Below are 15,483 nucleotides of genomic sequence, written 5' to 3'. Positions count from 1 at the left end.
CTCTTCGCGGATGACTGATTGTGTATAGAAAAATTGATAATGAACATGATGTACTGAAACTGCAGGCCGACCTAGAACGTGTTTGCGAATGGTGGTTCAAGTGGAAAATGAATTTGAATGTGGGTGTGTGCGTTCATGTGCGATTTACTAAGAAGAAAAATGTAATCGATGCCAGCTACTATCTTATGAATAATATTTTAAGTAAGAAATTCACGACTAAATATTTGGGCGTGATGCTGTCGGGCGACTGCTCTTGGTGGGCACATGTGGACTATGTGGTTGGCAAAGCGGCAGTTACTTTGAATTACATTCAAAGAAATTTAAAAAGTGCAAATTCTAACCTTAGTAGCACGGCGTACCTAACTTGTCTACGACCTATTTTGGAATATGCTTGTACCCTTTGGGACCCGTCACAGATATGTCTCATAAATAAACTTGAAAAAACACAAAACAGAGCAGCCACGTTCGTCTTGGGTAGTTACGGGAGGAAGTACAGTTGCACACCAATGAAAAAAGAGCTCAATTGGGAATCGCTATCCTCTCGCCGAAAGAAACTGCGGCTAAAGCTCCTGTATGAAATATGTCGTAACAAAAGTGGAATTGATAGGGAAATGTACATGAAACCACCAAACTATATATCTGCACGCACTGAACACCAGTGCAAAATTAGAGAATACCGGGCTAGGACGGGCCTGTATGCCAATTGCTTTTTTGTTAAAACTATCGCTCAGTGGAATCGCCTGTCATGTGGACAGTTGTGCAGTGTGAATCAAGATGTATTTTTTTTTCATGTATGTAATCCCCCTGATGTAACGCTTTCGGGCTAAGCGGGGATATTTCTGCATAAAGAATAAATAAAGACAAAAGCAATTGAAACTCAGCCGCAACAGTGCTACGAAGGAAAAAAAAGAACAATTAAAAAAAATTGATATATCGGCAACAGTACTATAGGCAAGGTCACTGGCGGAAATGGCAAATTCGAAACATGAGATTTTGGGGCATACATAATTTTTAAGATTATCGAGAAACTCTGGGCGATCTCGCTCTGATGCAAGGTTATCCGGAAGGTCATTCCACAAACGGATAGCTCGTGGGAGAGCCGATAAGTTAAATGAGTCAGTATCAGCGTATACGCACGCTAAGCGAAAGTTGTTATGGAGTCTGCGTGAAGTTCGCTGAGCGAGATTAAGGTGTACAAAGGACGTCATACTGGTGTGAATAAATTTGTGGAATAGTGATAAAAGAGCAATGTCATGACGAGTAATTAATGGCTCAAGTGAAAGGTCTTGTTTAATTTGTGTTGTGTTGGGCGGGTATCTATACTCATACGTAATCAATCGACTGGCTCTGTCCTGAATGGCTTCTAACATGTTGATCAGATATTGTTGATACGGGGACCAAATTAAGGAGGCAAACTGAAGTTGAGGACGAACAAAAGCGAGATAAGCCTGTTTACTTACACTGGCGGGAGAATTATACAGGCTACGGCGTAGATAACCTAATGGCCTTGATGCATTAGCATAGATGTAAGGGATATTTGCGGACCAAGAAAAATTCGGGGTTAGGTAGGTGCCTAGGTACTTGTACTGCTTAGTACGTTCCACAATGTTGTTACCACTTCTATAACGGTAGCTAGAATTATGAAGTTTACGACTAAATTTGATTACTTCGCATTTGGAAACAATTATTGTCATTAACCAGGTCTTACACCACTCACCAATAAGTTCAAGGTCCTGTTGAAGGGTGAGGTGGTCACTATTTTGTTAATTGGACGGTAAATAATACTATCATCAGCAAATATGCGCATACAAGAAGATATGTTGTCAGACAAGTCATTGATGTAGATGAGAAAGAGTAAGGGGCCTAGAACGCTGCCATGCGGTACCCCAGAGGAAACGTAACAAAGTGAGGAAGAGCAATTGTTTACAGCAGTAAATTGCTGCCAATTTGTTAGAAAATTACGGAGCCATGTTAGCGTAAGCGAATGTAGTCTTAGCGATGATAGCTTTAAAAACAACCGGCAATGAACTACACGATCAAAGGCCTTAACAAAGTCAAACAATATGCAATCTGTTTGTACGTTAGAGTTCATGTGGAAGTCCAGGTCAGTAGTAAATTCAAAGATTTGAGTCTCGCAAGAAAAACCCTTACGGAACCCATGCTGATTAGAAAAAAGAAACTGTTAGATTCTTGATGAGTGTAAACATGACAAGCTGTGATGTGCTCAAGCATTTTGCAACAAATGCAACTCAAGGTGAATTTACAGTTGAATTTTTATTTCCACTTTTGTGGACTCGCCACCTTCGCTATCTTCCAGTCAGCAGGTAACTTTCCAGTAATTAACAACTGCCGAAATATGTGGAATAAAATTATTGATCTCATTCAGAGGTATCTTTGCGATTAGGGTTTTTCTTTTTGCAAGATTTTACAATTGTACTGTTGTTCCATTGTTAAAACAACGAAATTGTATAGAAGCAGGTTCAGGCTGCCGAAATTAGGATTCTATGCTAGATGTGCCTCTACATAGAATACATACACTGTAGGCTCAATTTGCTAAATGGAGCTTGAACTCCATTATCAGTTTAGTTCAATATTCGAGAAAGAGTGCGTTTGAGTGCCTGTTTCCAGTAACACCATCTAAAGGCAGCCGTAGGTGACATTCAATGTCTTTTTTTGCACAGAAACAGCAGAAATTATGTCGGTTGTGCGGAAGTTGAACGCCACCCGCCTCATCTCGCCTTGTATTGTTTCAAGCGAAGCTTGTATTGCCTCACAAGTGTCGGTGGTGGTGGTGGTGTCACGCTAAAAAGCGTGCCGATCCTGGTGATAGTGCAGAAAGGGTCCAAGTTATTTGGCCCATACCCCTGTTATGTGGGCCTATCTATCCTGGTGATAGTGCAGAAATGGTCTAAGCTCAATGGCACATACCCCTGCTGGCTCGGGGACCTGTAAGGCGCCCTTGAACTACCCCTAGTCACACGTGCGACCCAAAAAGACAAAATGATCAGCCCTTCCCCTGTCGAGAAAATGTGGGTAAGCGAAGATTGTAGTCCGATTCTAGCGTGCCGATTCTAGTGTGAGGGCTTCCGTAGCCCAGGCGAAACGACAACGAAGAGCCGCGCACCCCGAGTTGCGGGAGCACGATGTGCTGGCCAAACGTCAGCGAAGAGCCACCGACCCCGAGTTTAGGGCAAACGAAGCGGAAGGATTTCTGCCGTCGTCGTGAGGTTCCGTATAAAGTCCAAGGGTGGTAAAATCGTCGGCGCGCGCCGTATGCGCTAGTGAAAGCGCGCGGGGGACGCGCGCTATCACGGAGAGCGAACGCACGGCGGAAAGCAAACGCGACCGTCGCGCGAAAGGCCGTGGGGGTATGGAAGGGAGGGAGGCGGGTCGACGCTGTGCTGCGGCACCAAATGCTTATCTTGCACCGCGCGCAAGGGGAACTGGCCACTCTATCTCCCACGCGAAAGCAAGAAAGCGGGAAGGCAGCGCGGGAGGGAGGGGGGGGGGGGTGGCAGCTCCTACTATGCCAACAACTGCGCTTGTACTTTGCCCCGCTCTGGCAGTCACCCGCACCGTCTCTTAAAAGCGATCTCCACACGGCTATGACCTTTGTATGCGCCGTGCATTCGCCGCTCAGTTTCCGTTGAAGCAATAGACCGCACGAACCTTCGCCCGCAGCGGCGGCTGCGCTTGCTGCCAACGTTTTGACAGTCGTCTGCGGTCATTCAGTGTGATCTATTCATGTTTGCTTGTGCACGCTGACACCACGCTTGTTTCTTCAGTTAGTGAGCGAATGTGTCCTAGTTTATGCAGTCGATAAAACTACTATCCCTACTCCAAATACCTGTCTACTAATTTGCTATCGCATTTGATGCGTCACTTTTCGAGCTAGCTGCGACATTTTTTTTTTTATTTCAGGCACACATGTTTTTTTCTTTTAGTTTGGCATAAGCTCTGTACAAGGAACGTTGACATCACCTCAATGTGGAGTTTACAGTCTTCTGTATCACGCGTGTCGCAATCGCAGGAGACGCGGGCTATCGCGACGACACCGGGAAGTTGCACGTTGTGGAGCGCCTGAAGGACATGATCAAGTGCTTGGACCAGCAGCTCGCGCCGGCAGAGCTGGAGGCCCTGCTTTCGCAGCACCCCCTGGTGGCAGAAGCTGCTGTAGTAGGCATTGACCACCCGGACCTGGGTGAAGCACCCACGGCCTTCGTTGTGGCCGAAGGCCGTGTCGAAGCGGAAGAGCTCAAGCAGCTGGTAGCTGGTGAGGAAGTCACACTTAAAGTCAATAGTGTTGCTAATTGCTGGTCTAATGATTGCTTACTTTTCATTTTCACAGTTACCGTCCTGTGTTACCGTTCGTCACTGTTGTTACGTGCGAAGTGTGTCGCTTGAATCAATATGGACGTGTCGTTTTGATAACCCTTATATTGGCGCAGGTGTGTTGAGATTTGTGACGATGGAATATGATTTGATGAGAGCAGGTGAAGCGACGCTCTTTTAATTTTTGGACAATGTTTTCAACACATCATAGAAGTTAACTTAAGCGAACAGTGATGCAACATGTGGGCGTAACAGCCACCCTGTCAAAAGTGTCACGAACTTGTAGTTTTGACACGCACGAAGATACCACGAGGGACAATCATTAGGTCGCATGTAGGAAGTTTTAATCCCACCACAAACATCAGCCGCGATGATGCCTCCCTACAAAGGCTGCACAGCGATGGCATCCGTACTAACCCCTATTTAATTGCTACACTAATAGTGCCTCCTCTTTTCCTTTAGTATGAAGGCTGCCTTGTAAGAGGTAAACCGTGCTGTCGGAGTCACGATAGAGGCACCAAATTTTCCTACCGCGGGGCGCACACTGACTTCTTATGTGACAATAAATTCTCCTATATTGTGCAGATGGCGACAAACTGTTTCTGGTCAGAAAATATTTATATTGCAATGGCAGCGTATACTCCGTATAATGCTCAGGTGACTTTCCAATATGGTGCCTGGGACTTACACTCGAAACTTCACTCAATTCGCCTAACTCTTTCACAATAGACGTCCTTTTTCCATTTCATGTCAGTTATTTAACTTAAAGGCCTTCATAGACATTCTATAGCGCAGAGGGAGAGGAGGATACAGATAACGAAAACAAAACAGCTGCAGTAGAAAATAATATATAGCTACATGCAGTTGGTATTATGAAGAAGTTATATACACATGATATAAGAGCGTAGAAAACGAAAACAAGAAATCTGAGTACACATAACAAACTGGATGCGCGAATAATGTACACCAACAATGGGAAATTTACCACTGAATTTGAGTACATATTTGCATTACCTTTTTGTTCAGCATTGGTTATTTCTTCACTAAACTGCCGAATGCTGGTAACGCAGGAAACGTTGAGTGGAAGGCGGTTATACCACTTAATAGGTAAATGCAGGAAGTAAGATCTCAGGAGGTCAGTACGTACAAAAGGAGGTTGAACTTTAAAATCCTGGTCATTACGTGCCGAATAGGTAGGGTACGTTTTATTCCTCTCGTGTAGTTATCAGAATGATGAAAAATTTATGCAAGAACGTAAGGATAAGACGGAAGATAGTAGTAAGTACACGACAAGAAGGTAAGTAGAGGCAAGATAGCGTATCTTACGTATACATTCCAATGTGTGCACGTAAAGGCGTCTTTTGAATAATTAAGTACTTGTACATGCGGAGTAATGTCTCTCAATGAAATGAACTTCTATATTGTGCAAGGCTTTGAATTTGTTGACGAGGTGAAATGAAGATGGGCTGCATATAAAATAAGCATATGCCATTCTTATGCATATATTAGATGCATATGCACGAAGTTTACTGTCTTCGCTCGTGCGAGACAAGGAACGCCGACTGAATGCAAAATTTCACAAGTATTAATAAAGATATCGTCTGTATGCGTATGCCATGAATGGTTTGTAGTCAGATGTAGTGAAATATATCTAAAAGGATCGACTGCCTCTATATGCTGAATCTATGGTATATACATAAGAAACTAGATTAGTTCCTATACTAAATATCATGAGCTTGGTCTTGCTTGCTATATTTTCATTTGACAATGAGCCCAGAAGTTCTTCAGCTTACCCAGGTCGCTTTGCAATGTTAGCTTCAGAGTGCACTAGTATTCTATCAACAACACAGAGGACATGAGCTATATATGTTATGGCTGCGTGAAAAACTTGAAGTCCCGGAAAAGCGTAAACACATCAGTGTCAAATATGCTGGAAGGTTGGTGTATTTGCGTGAAAGAAATACAGCTGATCAGTATATGGATCCAGCAAGGGTATACAACAATGTTACGAGTTGAATTGCACGTGTGGCCTGGGGCACAAACGAATACAAATAATACCTGACAGAAGGAAAACACCGCAGTATAACACTACGTAATATACGCACGTCACCGCAAAGCAATTGTTACTGCTACTTCATACCGGCAACAAAGTTAACTGAAACAAAACGTCATGGCTCTGCTAGATCAATGATTATCAGCCTATGGCTGGTACGGGCAAGACACTTGGTAAAGTACGCTGGCACAATAGCACCTGCAACTTCTCCTGTCATACCTGCAAGAGTTTTGAAGCATACGGCAACTTTGTTTCGGGATGAGAGGTCGTGAAAGAGCAAACTTTACTGTTCGAAAAAACGTACTTGCTGAATGGTGTGGCGCTACACAGTTACGACTTTTGACATGGACACATACTCGTTGCTAGTGGAGTTCCCGGCATCTGTTATTTTTACTAGCACTTCAAGTTTCCATTCTGTCTGTAAATCAGTGTCCGTGAACTATAACCTACAAGGGCAAGGTGCTTATAAACTGGCGATGCGCACGGTGCCACTGTGGTTGCCAGTATTAACGAAAGTCATAATTACTGGTGACGATATCAAATGCGCTCGGCGATTAGCTACCAAAGCGGAGAACCTTAAACCCCAGAAACTAGCCCTTTCCATATACGACATAGGATTCTTTGAATTTATGCACTGGCTGGACGCAGGAGTAAAATTGGGGAGTAAATTTTTACCGCTGTAAAACTGATTTTTTTTTGTTTGGACGTGTAAACGTGCCGACGCGGAAAAAAAAACCAAGGGGTTCATCGACCATTGTCACCGGCTTCTTGGGAGCGAAGTCGAGAGAAATATCAATGCGATAGGTTGGCTTAAAGTGTATATAAGTCTCGCCGCGGTGGCTTAGTAACCTAAGGCGTTGCGCTGCTAAGCATGAGATCGCGGGATCAAATCCCGGCCGCGGCGGTCGCATTTCGATGGAGGCGGAATGCAAAAACACCCGTGTGCTTGCGTTGTATACTGCACGTTAAAGAAACCCAGGTGGTCAAAATTAATCCGGAGCCCTCCACTACGGCGTGCCTCATAATCAGAACTGGTTTTGGTACGTAAAACCCCAGAAAGGAAGGAAGGAAAGTGTATATAAGTGTTGACGTAAGCTAAGAAGACTGGTACAAAGCTTAGACTGGTAACGTCGCGAACTAAGAGGAGGATATCAGTAGCATATACAAATTTGAGGACCTGCAAACTTCAAGAGGTATATTACAAGAAACCTAAAACTGATTACTCGGAAAGTTCGCTCAGAGGGTAACATGGTACGAAAATGCGTGTTTTATAATGCAGAACGATGGAGACAGTGTTGGCACTTGCGTTGCGGGCTGTAGTTTCCGACTCGCAACTGCGCACAAACGAGCAACACGACGAGGAAGAGCAGAAAGCGCGCGTACCTGCTAGCAGACTAACCGGAAGTCGTAGGTTCTTGTTCGACCAATGGACATCGTTTCCGCCGTTGACATCACCAGATTCATTCCTCCTGCTGACGTCATGACGACCGCTGGGGATACCGGAAAGGCGAGGGGAGGACGACGGCATTTTTTTTTTATTTTGTGGCGCTCCCGCGGCGCCTAACGCTGCAGCGTTTGGCATCGTTGATCGTGACGGCATTCTGAATTCGATGCGCGTGTTTACTTCTAATGTTCAAAAAATATCTGAGGTCCTTTAATCGTATAGTGAAAATGCCATGTTCATTCAGCCTAAATTTAGCTATTGTTATTTGCTATGTAATACTTAAGTCACACAAATTTTACGATACTGATCCATCTGGAGGATGCACCATAATTTTTGAAGCCCTGCAAAGCATTAGAAAATCCTTAAAGAATTTCTTAAAAATGCGGAACATCTCTTGGAAATTCCTCCGCATGCAAAGAGGACAGCCGTTGTGAAAAGTTTCCTTACAATTTCTCTGAGGCTCCTTTCGTTTCGGCTTTTTACGCAGAGCAAGCGGCGCGCCACAAGCACCTTCACGGCGGGGTTGTCTTTGTAGACCACATTCCCAAGACGGACACCGGAAAGATCATGAGGAGACAACTGCGCTCGAAGTACTTGGATAAATTGTCGAAAGGACTGTGAAAGCCCTAAGGGAGGAAATTCAGCTAGCATATATAGCATTCTACTTACTTGCTTAGCAGAATAGTATTGCAAGGATATGATTTAACCACTCTGCTCGCACCGAGACACGCAAAATAAGTAGAGCAAAAGGATATGCCGAGCACCATCAACATCTACCGCGAGTCACTGAAGCTCATTCGGGACGTTCAACTTTCTTTGGCATTTCCATTCAGAACAGCCATACTTTATTATAGCATGACATATTGCTGACGGTTCCATTAAATATGCGTTTCTGAAAGTCGACGCCTCCATGTGTTTGTCTCTCCTATCTCTAGCGAGTTTGAATAATTTTATTCACATGATTATTTGGCGTTTTATTAAAGCACTATATATCTTGACAGAAAACAAAGCAATATGATGGCTATAAATTAGACACAATGAACTTTTTCCGAAAAATGAGTAAATTTCACGGAACAATGTTTATTACATGCACAGCCCAGTGCCTTCATATACATGCCAAGATGTATGGAAGCAATTTTAAAATACATTCGCCGTATATTCGACACGTATTAATGAAATGCCTAATATAACATATTTATAAATTCGTGGTTTTAGATTTGTCATTTTGGCATTCCTGAGTGGCATGATAAGTTGAATAAAAGGAAGTGCAAAGCCAAGAACCGAAAGAAAGAAATTAAAGATCCGTGATATTTGCTCATGGCAATCTCAGCACGCATCACAGCTGAGCACGGAGAGCCTTTATTGCATAAAACTTGTGAAAAAAGAGGCTGTGAACCCATCTCATGAACGCCACCGACGGTAATGCGTTAGCATGTAATCAATGTAATGACATAGTGTATTTGCCATCACTGAAACGAGTCACGTACGAGGCGTGCACTGCAGTGGGATTCTTATTTCGCGTTTCCCTAAGAACACTCGCCGGCATCTAGCGCCACTGCTACGAAGCCTGCCAGTGTCCTCCAAAATGCATGCTGCGCCGGTTCATGCGAACGCTGAGAAACGCATCATGCGGCCACCGGGATTCTCTCTAGTGCATGTTTTCTGGACACGCTCTGCCATCTTGTGGCGCTGCTGAGAATCAGGGGCGTGGTCTCCGAGATGAGAAGCGTAGCGCTCCAGTGCCTGCGAACCACCACGCGTGAGGTCGAGAAGCACGTGGTTAGAATAAAAGAAAACAGGGTAACCACAACTGAGGCATGAAATAGAATTTTTCTGGTACATGCGTAGCAAGCCGGAATGAAGCCGAAAGTACTTGAATTTGTATACACTACAGTTTAAGGACGACAATCTTTCACAGGCAGTGCGCGCATTCCTGGAGAACGCAATGCTGCACTCTTGAAGGCAAACTTCGTTCATAAAATTTTTTCTGCTATTTATTGAGGAAAAACCGGTGTAGTAAAGCTACTTTAGTCATAAAAGTACAGGAAACGTACTCAGCTGACCATCCAAGCTGTACTAGTGAAAACAGTTACTATGAAGGGAGAAAGTGATTATAAAAGGGAAAAAGCCAATGGTATAAAAATCAAATTGAACAAGACATGCTTGCACGAATTTAAAAAAGACAAATGGAATAACAAAATAATAACTGAGCAATATTTACGTTTCTTGCTAGAAACGTTCCTGTGACTCAACGTGAGAGCCAACGTTCCAACGGAAAATCTTTTATTTATTTATTCATATACCCTAAGGGCCTTTGCGGGCTTACATAGAAGAGGGGGGGGGGGGTGATTTTAATACATTGGGTCTACGTTCACAAGCTAAAAATAAAAAAAAGCACATGAAGATCGCGTGCAATTGAACATGAAGATACAATACAATGCAATATATTACAGAATACAACATATATTATAGTAGAAATAATGCGGCATGACATTATAAACATTATAGAAACAAGGCATCGGAAAATATAGCTAAATTATAACTCTACGTTAAATAGGCGTTTCAATGCAATAACAAATGAATCGTGATTGTGCACAGTTACACCATCGCTTGGCAGCTTCTTCCGATGATAAATTGCAAGAAACAGCGGTGAGCTACGAAGCAAGTTAGTGCGCGCAAACATGAGCGGTATTTTATATGCGTGATCCAAGCGTGGAAAAATGAGATGGGCTGGTCTGATGTGCGAATGTATAAACGGCGAATCACTGAAATATAATATGTGAAAGTGCGAGAGTAGCGCGATGAGCTTTTGCTTTTTTAATGTAGGTAGATTCAATGAGGCTTCGATAGCTGTCACACTATCGGAGCGTGAATATCTTCCCGTGATGAAGCGCGCTGCTTTATGTTGGATGTCCTCAAGTTTGTTAATTAGGTATAACTGACTAGGGTTACAAATAAGGGCGGCATATTCTATTTTCGAGCGAACTATATCAAGCAATAACTATCTTAACAACTGTGTTATGTTAAGAAGTAGGTTAAGCAAATAACATACTATACATGCTTTCTTAAGTTCAAATATTTTTATTCGCTCCTAAATTTAAAGCAGAGCCGATAAAACACCATTGCAAAACGTGCATTTTTGAGAAGTGATCTTGTGAAACTTTACCTACGCAACTGTGTTTGTTAATGGCTAAGCGCAAACATGTATAAAGAAGATTAACCGAAGTAATTGGCCATTTCATTTGAATTTGCTGGGAAGAGGTACGGCACCGACATTACGTGAAGTGATCGTAAGTAGCCGATGACCAAGAAATGAGAAGTCCGCAAATAAATACTTTTGTCCAGGTGATAATAACTGAAAGGGACACTAAAGAGAAACCGGAAGTTGAGCTTAAATGGTAGATTATCCTTTCACGATCACAGCCATACCATTCTTACTGCAAACAGATGTTTAATAGGCGAGAAAATAGCGAAAAACTGAAGGATAGGTGCTGACGCCCCTTCGAATTTCCCGCACTACATGTTCTGACGTCGGAGATTACAAATGCAGGCCGGTCGCGATTGGTCGAGTGATTTATCGCTGTTAATAAAACAGCAAAATGAAATACACCTTAAACGTACATAAACAGCATTTGCCAACTTTTTAAACCGTTTCAAGCGAGGAAGTACAAGTTTAGCACAAAATTAAATAAATAAGAAAAAATGGCATGGTGATACATCCGGTCGTGATAGTTTCGTAGTTTCGTTTTTGGTCAATGCATCGTCGCGCGCGCCTGTTCCGCTCTACGGTGTTTGGTTGCGTGTTGCGTGGCTCAAAAAACGTTGACTTCGCTGGAAACAGCCAGAAAATGCCTCGTGTGTGTAGTGTTGAGGGCTGTATAAATGGCCCAAGGTGCTTGCTCAGGAGCAGCGGCAGTGTTTACTCGATTGTGTCCTTTCATGTGGTGTCGCGCGGTGAGCCCCGGCTCCCCGGCGTTCGCCCAGTGCTCTGCCGATGATAAAACGGCAAAAGAGCCAGAGAAACCGATGGTGTGCTCTCTGCATTTCTCGCCCTCGGATTATGTGTATAATCCTGCCCTCGAAAAGTATCTTGGCGTGCCCCAGAGGCCAGTCCTTTCTCGAGCAGCTGTTCCCTCAATGCGGCCTTCATCAAACCCCCTTCCGGTGCCCCTCCAGCAGCAAACTGGCGGCTCGGTGAGTGCTGAATGTAATTAAATAAAGCCACGAAATAACCATACCGATTATGTGCGCAACTTTCTACGCTTGCTCTGTCGCGAACATCGTCGCCTGGCGGACCGGACGCTTCGCCTTCCGTCGACGAAAACGAAGCTCTCCGCCGGCGCGGCCGGCGGCTCACCGCCATCGCACGCGGAAACACCTACCGCTCGAACACGGAGGATCATTTCCGCGCTCCGTTTCACTGAATATCGCTGAAATGCAGTCCTACTTCCCTGGCGAGCTCTTCGTTGCAAGGTTCAGCTGCAGCAACGATATCCATCGCGGCGAACGCAAACGCAGCGACCATGCATGCAGCCATGATGCATCCAGTGCCTCGGCCGTTTACGCAAGCGGTGACGTATCATGGCGCATTCTGATTCGCCGAGAGCAATGAAATCTGTGACGACACTGCTTCAGCGCCAAATATGGGGTGAGAGAAATTGAGGAAGAGATATTTGGTCTTTGCTTACGAATTTCTCCGCTAATAACTCATATTTTTGCACCCAACAAAAACTGCATGCATTCCTGAAGGTCCCTCTTTTATTCCAGCTGAACTTCCTGTTTCTCTTTAGTGTCCCTTGAACACTGATAGGTAATCACTTAAAATAGAGAATATCAATGCCTGCGACCTAGCTGCGAATATATCAGAAACATTTAAATATAATGCTACATTTTCTTTCCTAATTGTCACGTATCAACAACTATGCCTAGCACATAGCGCGTGCTAAACTATAAAGCCATGTCTTCTCTCTCCTTACGTATTTAGCCATAAGTCGAAATTACATACAAAACCTTGAAGGGCTCACAAGGCGGCCATCTGAGAGGCGGGAGCACCTAACGTGTTCAGAAACTGAGAAATATAGGGAACATTTTGCCTAAGAGAGCGTTCAGTATCGAGAAAGAAACATTCACAAAGATAATGTAAAACGCGGGTATTTATGCGTCTTGGCTGCCTAAGTGCTCCTGCACAAAAATATTTAGCTAATATTAATAATGCTCTGCTTGATTAATATTGAGATGCACAAAATGCAGTTTACAGATATAAAGATAAATGTGGCTCCAATCCACGCTGTGAAGGTGGTTGGACAGCGAAGCTGTAAACGACACCCACAACGATTACCCATTGTGACGTCACTTGAATTGACACACGTGGCTCTACAAAGAGTGAAACCATAGACAAGTTAAATGTACTTAACCACACCCTTTATTACTTCACAACGACATTATATTCAGGCTGTTCTTCTGGCGTCTTCACTTTCCGTGGTCTACCCACGGTAGTCTGAAATGAACTGAATGAGTTGCTAGACAGTGGTGACGTCACTACGTGATTTCTGTGCTGTTGGGTACTTTTCCAATCGTCGGAGTAGCTTACGCAACCGTAATCTTTAGCGGGAAACACGCACGGGAGAAGGAACGTGCGTCGTATTTTTCGCAGAGGTCATCAGCATAGATTAAACGGTTTGCACTGCACACGGGGGTTTTGAATGACGTCAACCCCTGAAAACCTAACGTTTACCGGAATGCGTCAGAGGGCGTTCTCATGCATTGCTCACATGCGCTTTAACATCCATCATGTGGTTTTGATGCTTGTCCGGTTTTTTTTTTTTTTTTTGAAAACGTGTGCTGAGCTGTATGCTGTGTGCCTGATTTCAAAGGAGATATGCTGCCTCTATTCAATTTTGTAAGCGTTTTTTGCGTACACCAACGACACGAAAATTTCTTTGGCTGCTAGAGGTATGCAGCATCGCTGTAGTATATTGCAATATTAGCTTGGTATAAATTACTTGCGAGACAATTGCAACATGAACATTCGTAATCGATGCCACAGTGCACGTGGACGGACAACAAATTATAATACAATAATAACGGGAGACAAAGAAATTCGAAGGGAAGTGTTCGGTTTAATTTTTTTCTTTGTTTGCCTTGAAGTGCATGATGAGACCACGCGAGCGCGCTGACACGTACATTGAGAAACAATAGGGGGATTAGATGGCGAAATTTTATTCTTACACTTAATCTCAATCACATTTTGCAGTACCTGTAATCGCTCTCCATTCCCACTCTCATCCTTTATTGCAACGCGTATCAGATGGAAATCTACCGCTCATTCCACTGCCTCGCTTGAAACAAAAACCGCAAGGCAATGCATGTTCATGTGCAATGTAACCTTTTTCACTAGACAAGCTACAGCGAAAATGGGCCGCGGTGGCATTGTCCCCTTCCCCGTCCACATCGTCACTACCCTCCTTCCCCTGAAAAAAGAAAAAGACGACTACGTCTATCAGGAAACCTTATCGACACCTGGCCTTGAGCCAGCGCCCATTAGAGCGCAGCCTAGTTTGTGAGTTAAAACGAGCGAACGCGGTTTCGCGGCAGCAACCTTCGAAGAACGCCGTTGCGTAACCGACAGCGGCGGGGACGTTCGATGCTCCGCACCGCCCTGGCGCGTTAGTCAAGTGTATCCTTCTTGTGCCAGCGACACCGTCGTGCCGGTTTAACTTTCCTGCTTGTGCGCTTACGACGCGGAGCAAAAACAAGCTGTGCGGCAACGTGTTTTCTTGTTTTGTTTTGTTCTCTTTTTTTTTGTTTTGTGCACGAGCTTTCCAACGTATTCAACTATTTCTTATGCGCCAACTGCTGCGCCGAGCGTGGCACGCAAAAAGGTGAGCAACTGATGATTGCACAATTTCGCGATGATATCATCCCCCACAGACTGCCTTGGTCTAGAAAACACGAAGTCAAAGACCGAGTAAAGTGGCGCCAAGGTGTCTAGAGGCAGGGGTATTAGTCATTTTGAACATAAGTGAACATAAGCTCGTGACTTCAACCATTCAGTGCTCAGTGCGTTGCAGTGACGATCGCCAAACCAACAACTTCCTTTGCTACGGCTACGGCGCGGCAGTTTCGTGCCACACGCCCAAATTACGGCAGGCTTAAACTGCGGAAGACAACGACGCTCGAGCCAATGGTGATAATGATAACTTCGTGGCACACGCACAAATTACGGCTGGCTTCAACAGCTTCGCTGTTCAAAAAGCAGGCATCTGGAAAATTGCCAGAAAATGCCGAAGCCCATGCGAAGCGCGTCCGCATTGATCAGTCCCCTAGCGGTTCAATAAGCTAGTTAAAAGTAATTTAGAGTAAAAAAAAGAGAACAAGATAATGCGCCGTTGTTTCGGAGCATCAATGCGACACATAATGAGGACTATCACCTGCGACGCCTGTATTTTTAACATTAAGGCTCTCAAGCAACTTGAGAACACGAAAAATCTTGAAGAGGTTTAAGATTCGCCTTTTGGAGTGGGACGCGATAGCATCCGAACATCCCTGTCGGCTTCGCACGCTTCCCGAAAAACGCCGTTTATGTCACCGTAATGTTTACCGGGAAACGCTGGACCGCGAGCGCTAAGCACGAAGGCGAGCTTTCTGATAGACA

General features: G+C 44.3%; 1 protein-coding gene across 1 annotated transcript in view; it reads left to right on the top strand.

The window, feature by feature from the left end:
- The window catches only part of LOC119461749 (uncharacterized), a 39,051-nt gene extending 30,321 nt beyond the window's left edge, over positions 1 to 8,730 (top strand). Inside the window, exons 10-11 of the mRNA XM_037723122.2 lie at positions 4,031 to 4,273; positions 8,317 to 8,730. Of these exons, the coding sequence (XP_037579050.2) occupies positions 4,031 to 4,273; positions 8,317 to 8,450 (377 nt within the window). The 3' untranslated portion in view covers positions 8,451 to 8,730. The remainder of the gene's footprint in view (positions 1 to 4,030; positions 4,274 to 8,316) is intronic.
- The last annotated feature ends 6,753 nt before the right edge of the window (positions 8,731 to 15,483 follow it).

Source organism: Dermacentor silvarum, chromosome 8 (assembly GCF_013339745.2).
Source record: "Dermacentor silvarum isolate Dsil-2018 chromosome 8, BIME_Dsil_1.4, whole genome shotgun sequence".
Taxonomy (NCBI): Eukaryota; Metazoa; Arthropoda; class Arachnida; order Ixodida; family Ixodidae; genus Dermacentor; species Dermacentor silvarum.
This window is presented reverse-complemented; position numbering and strand designations above follow the sequence as displayed.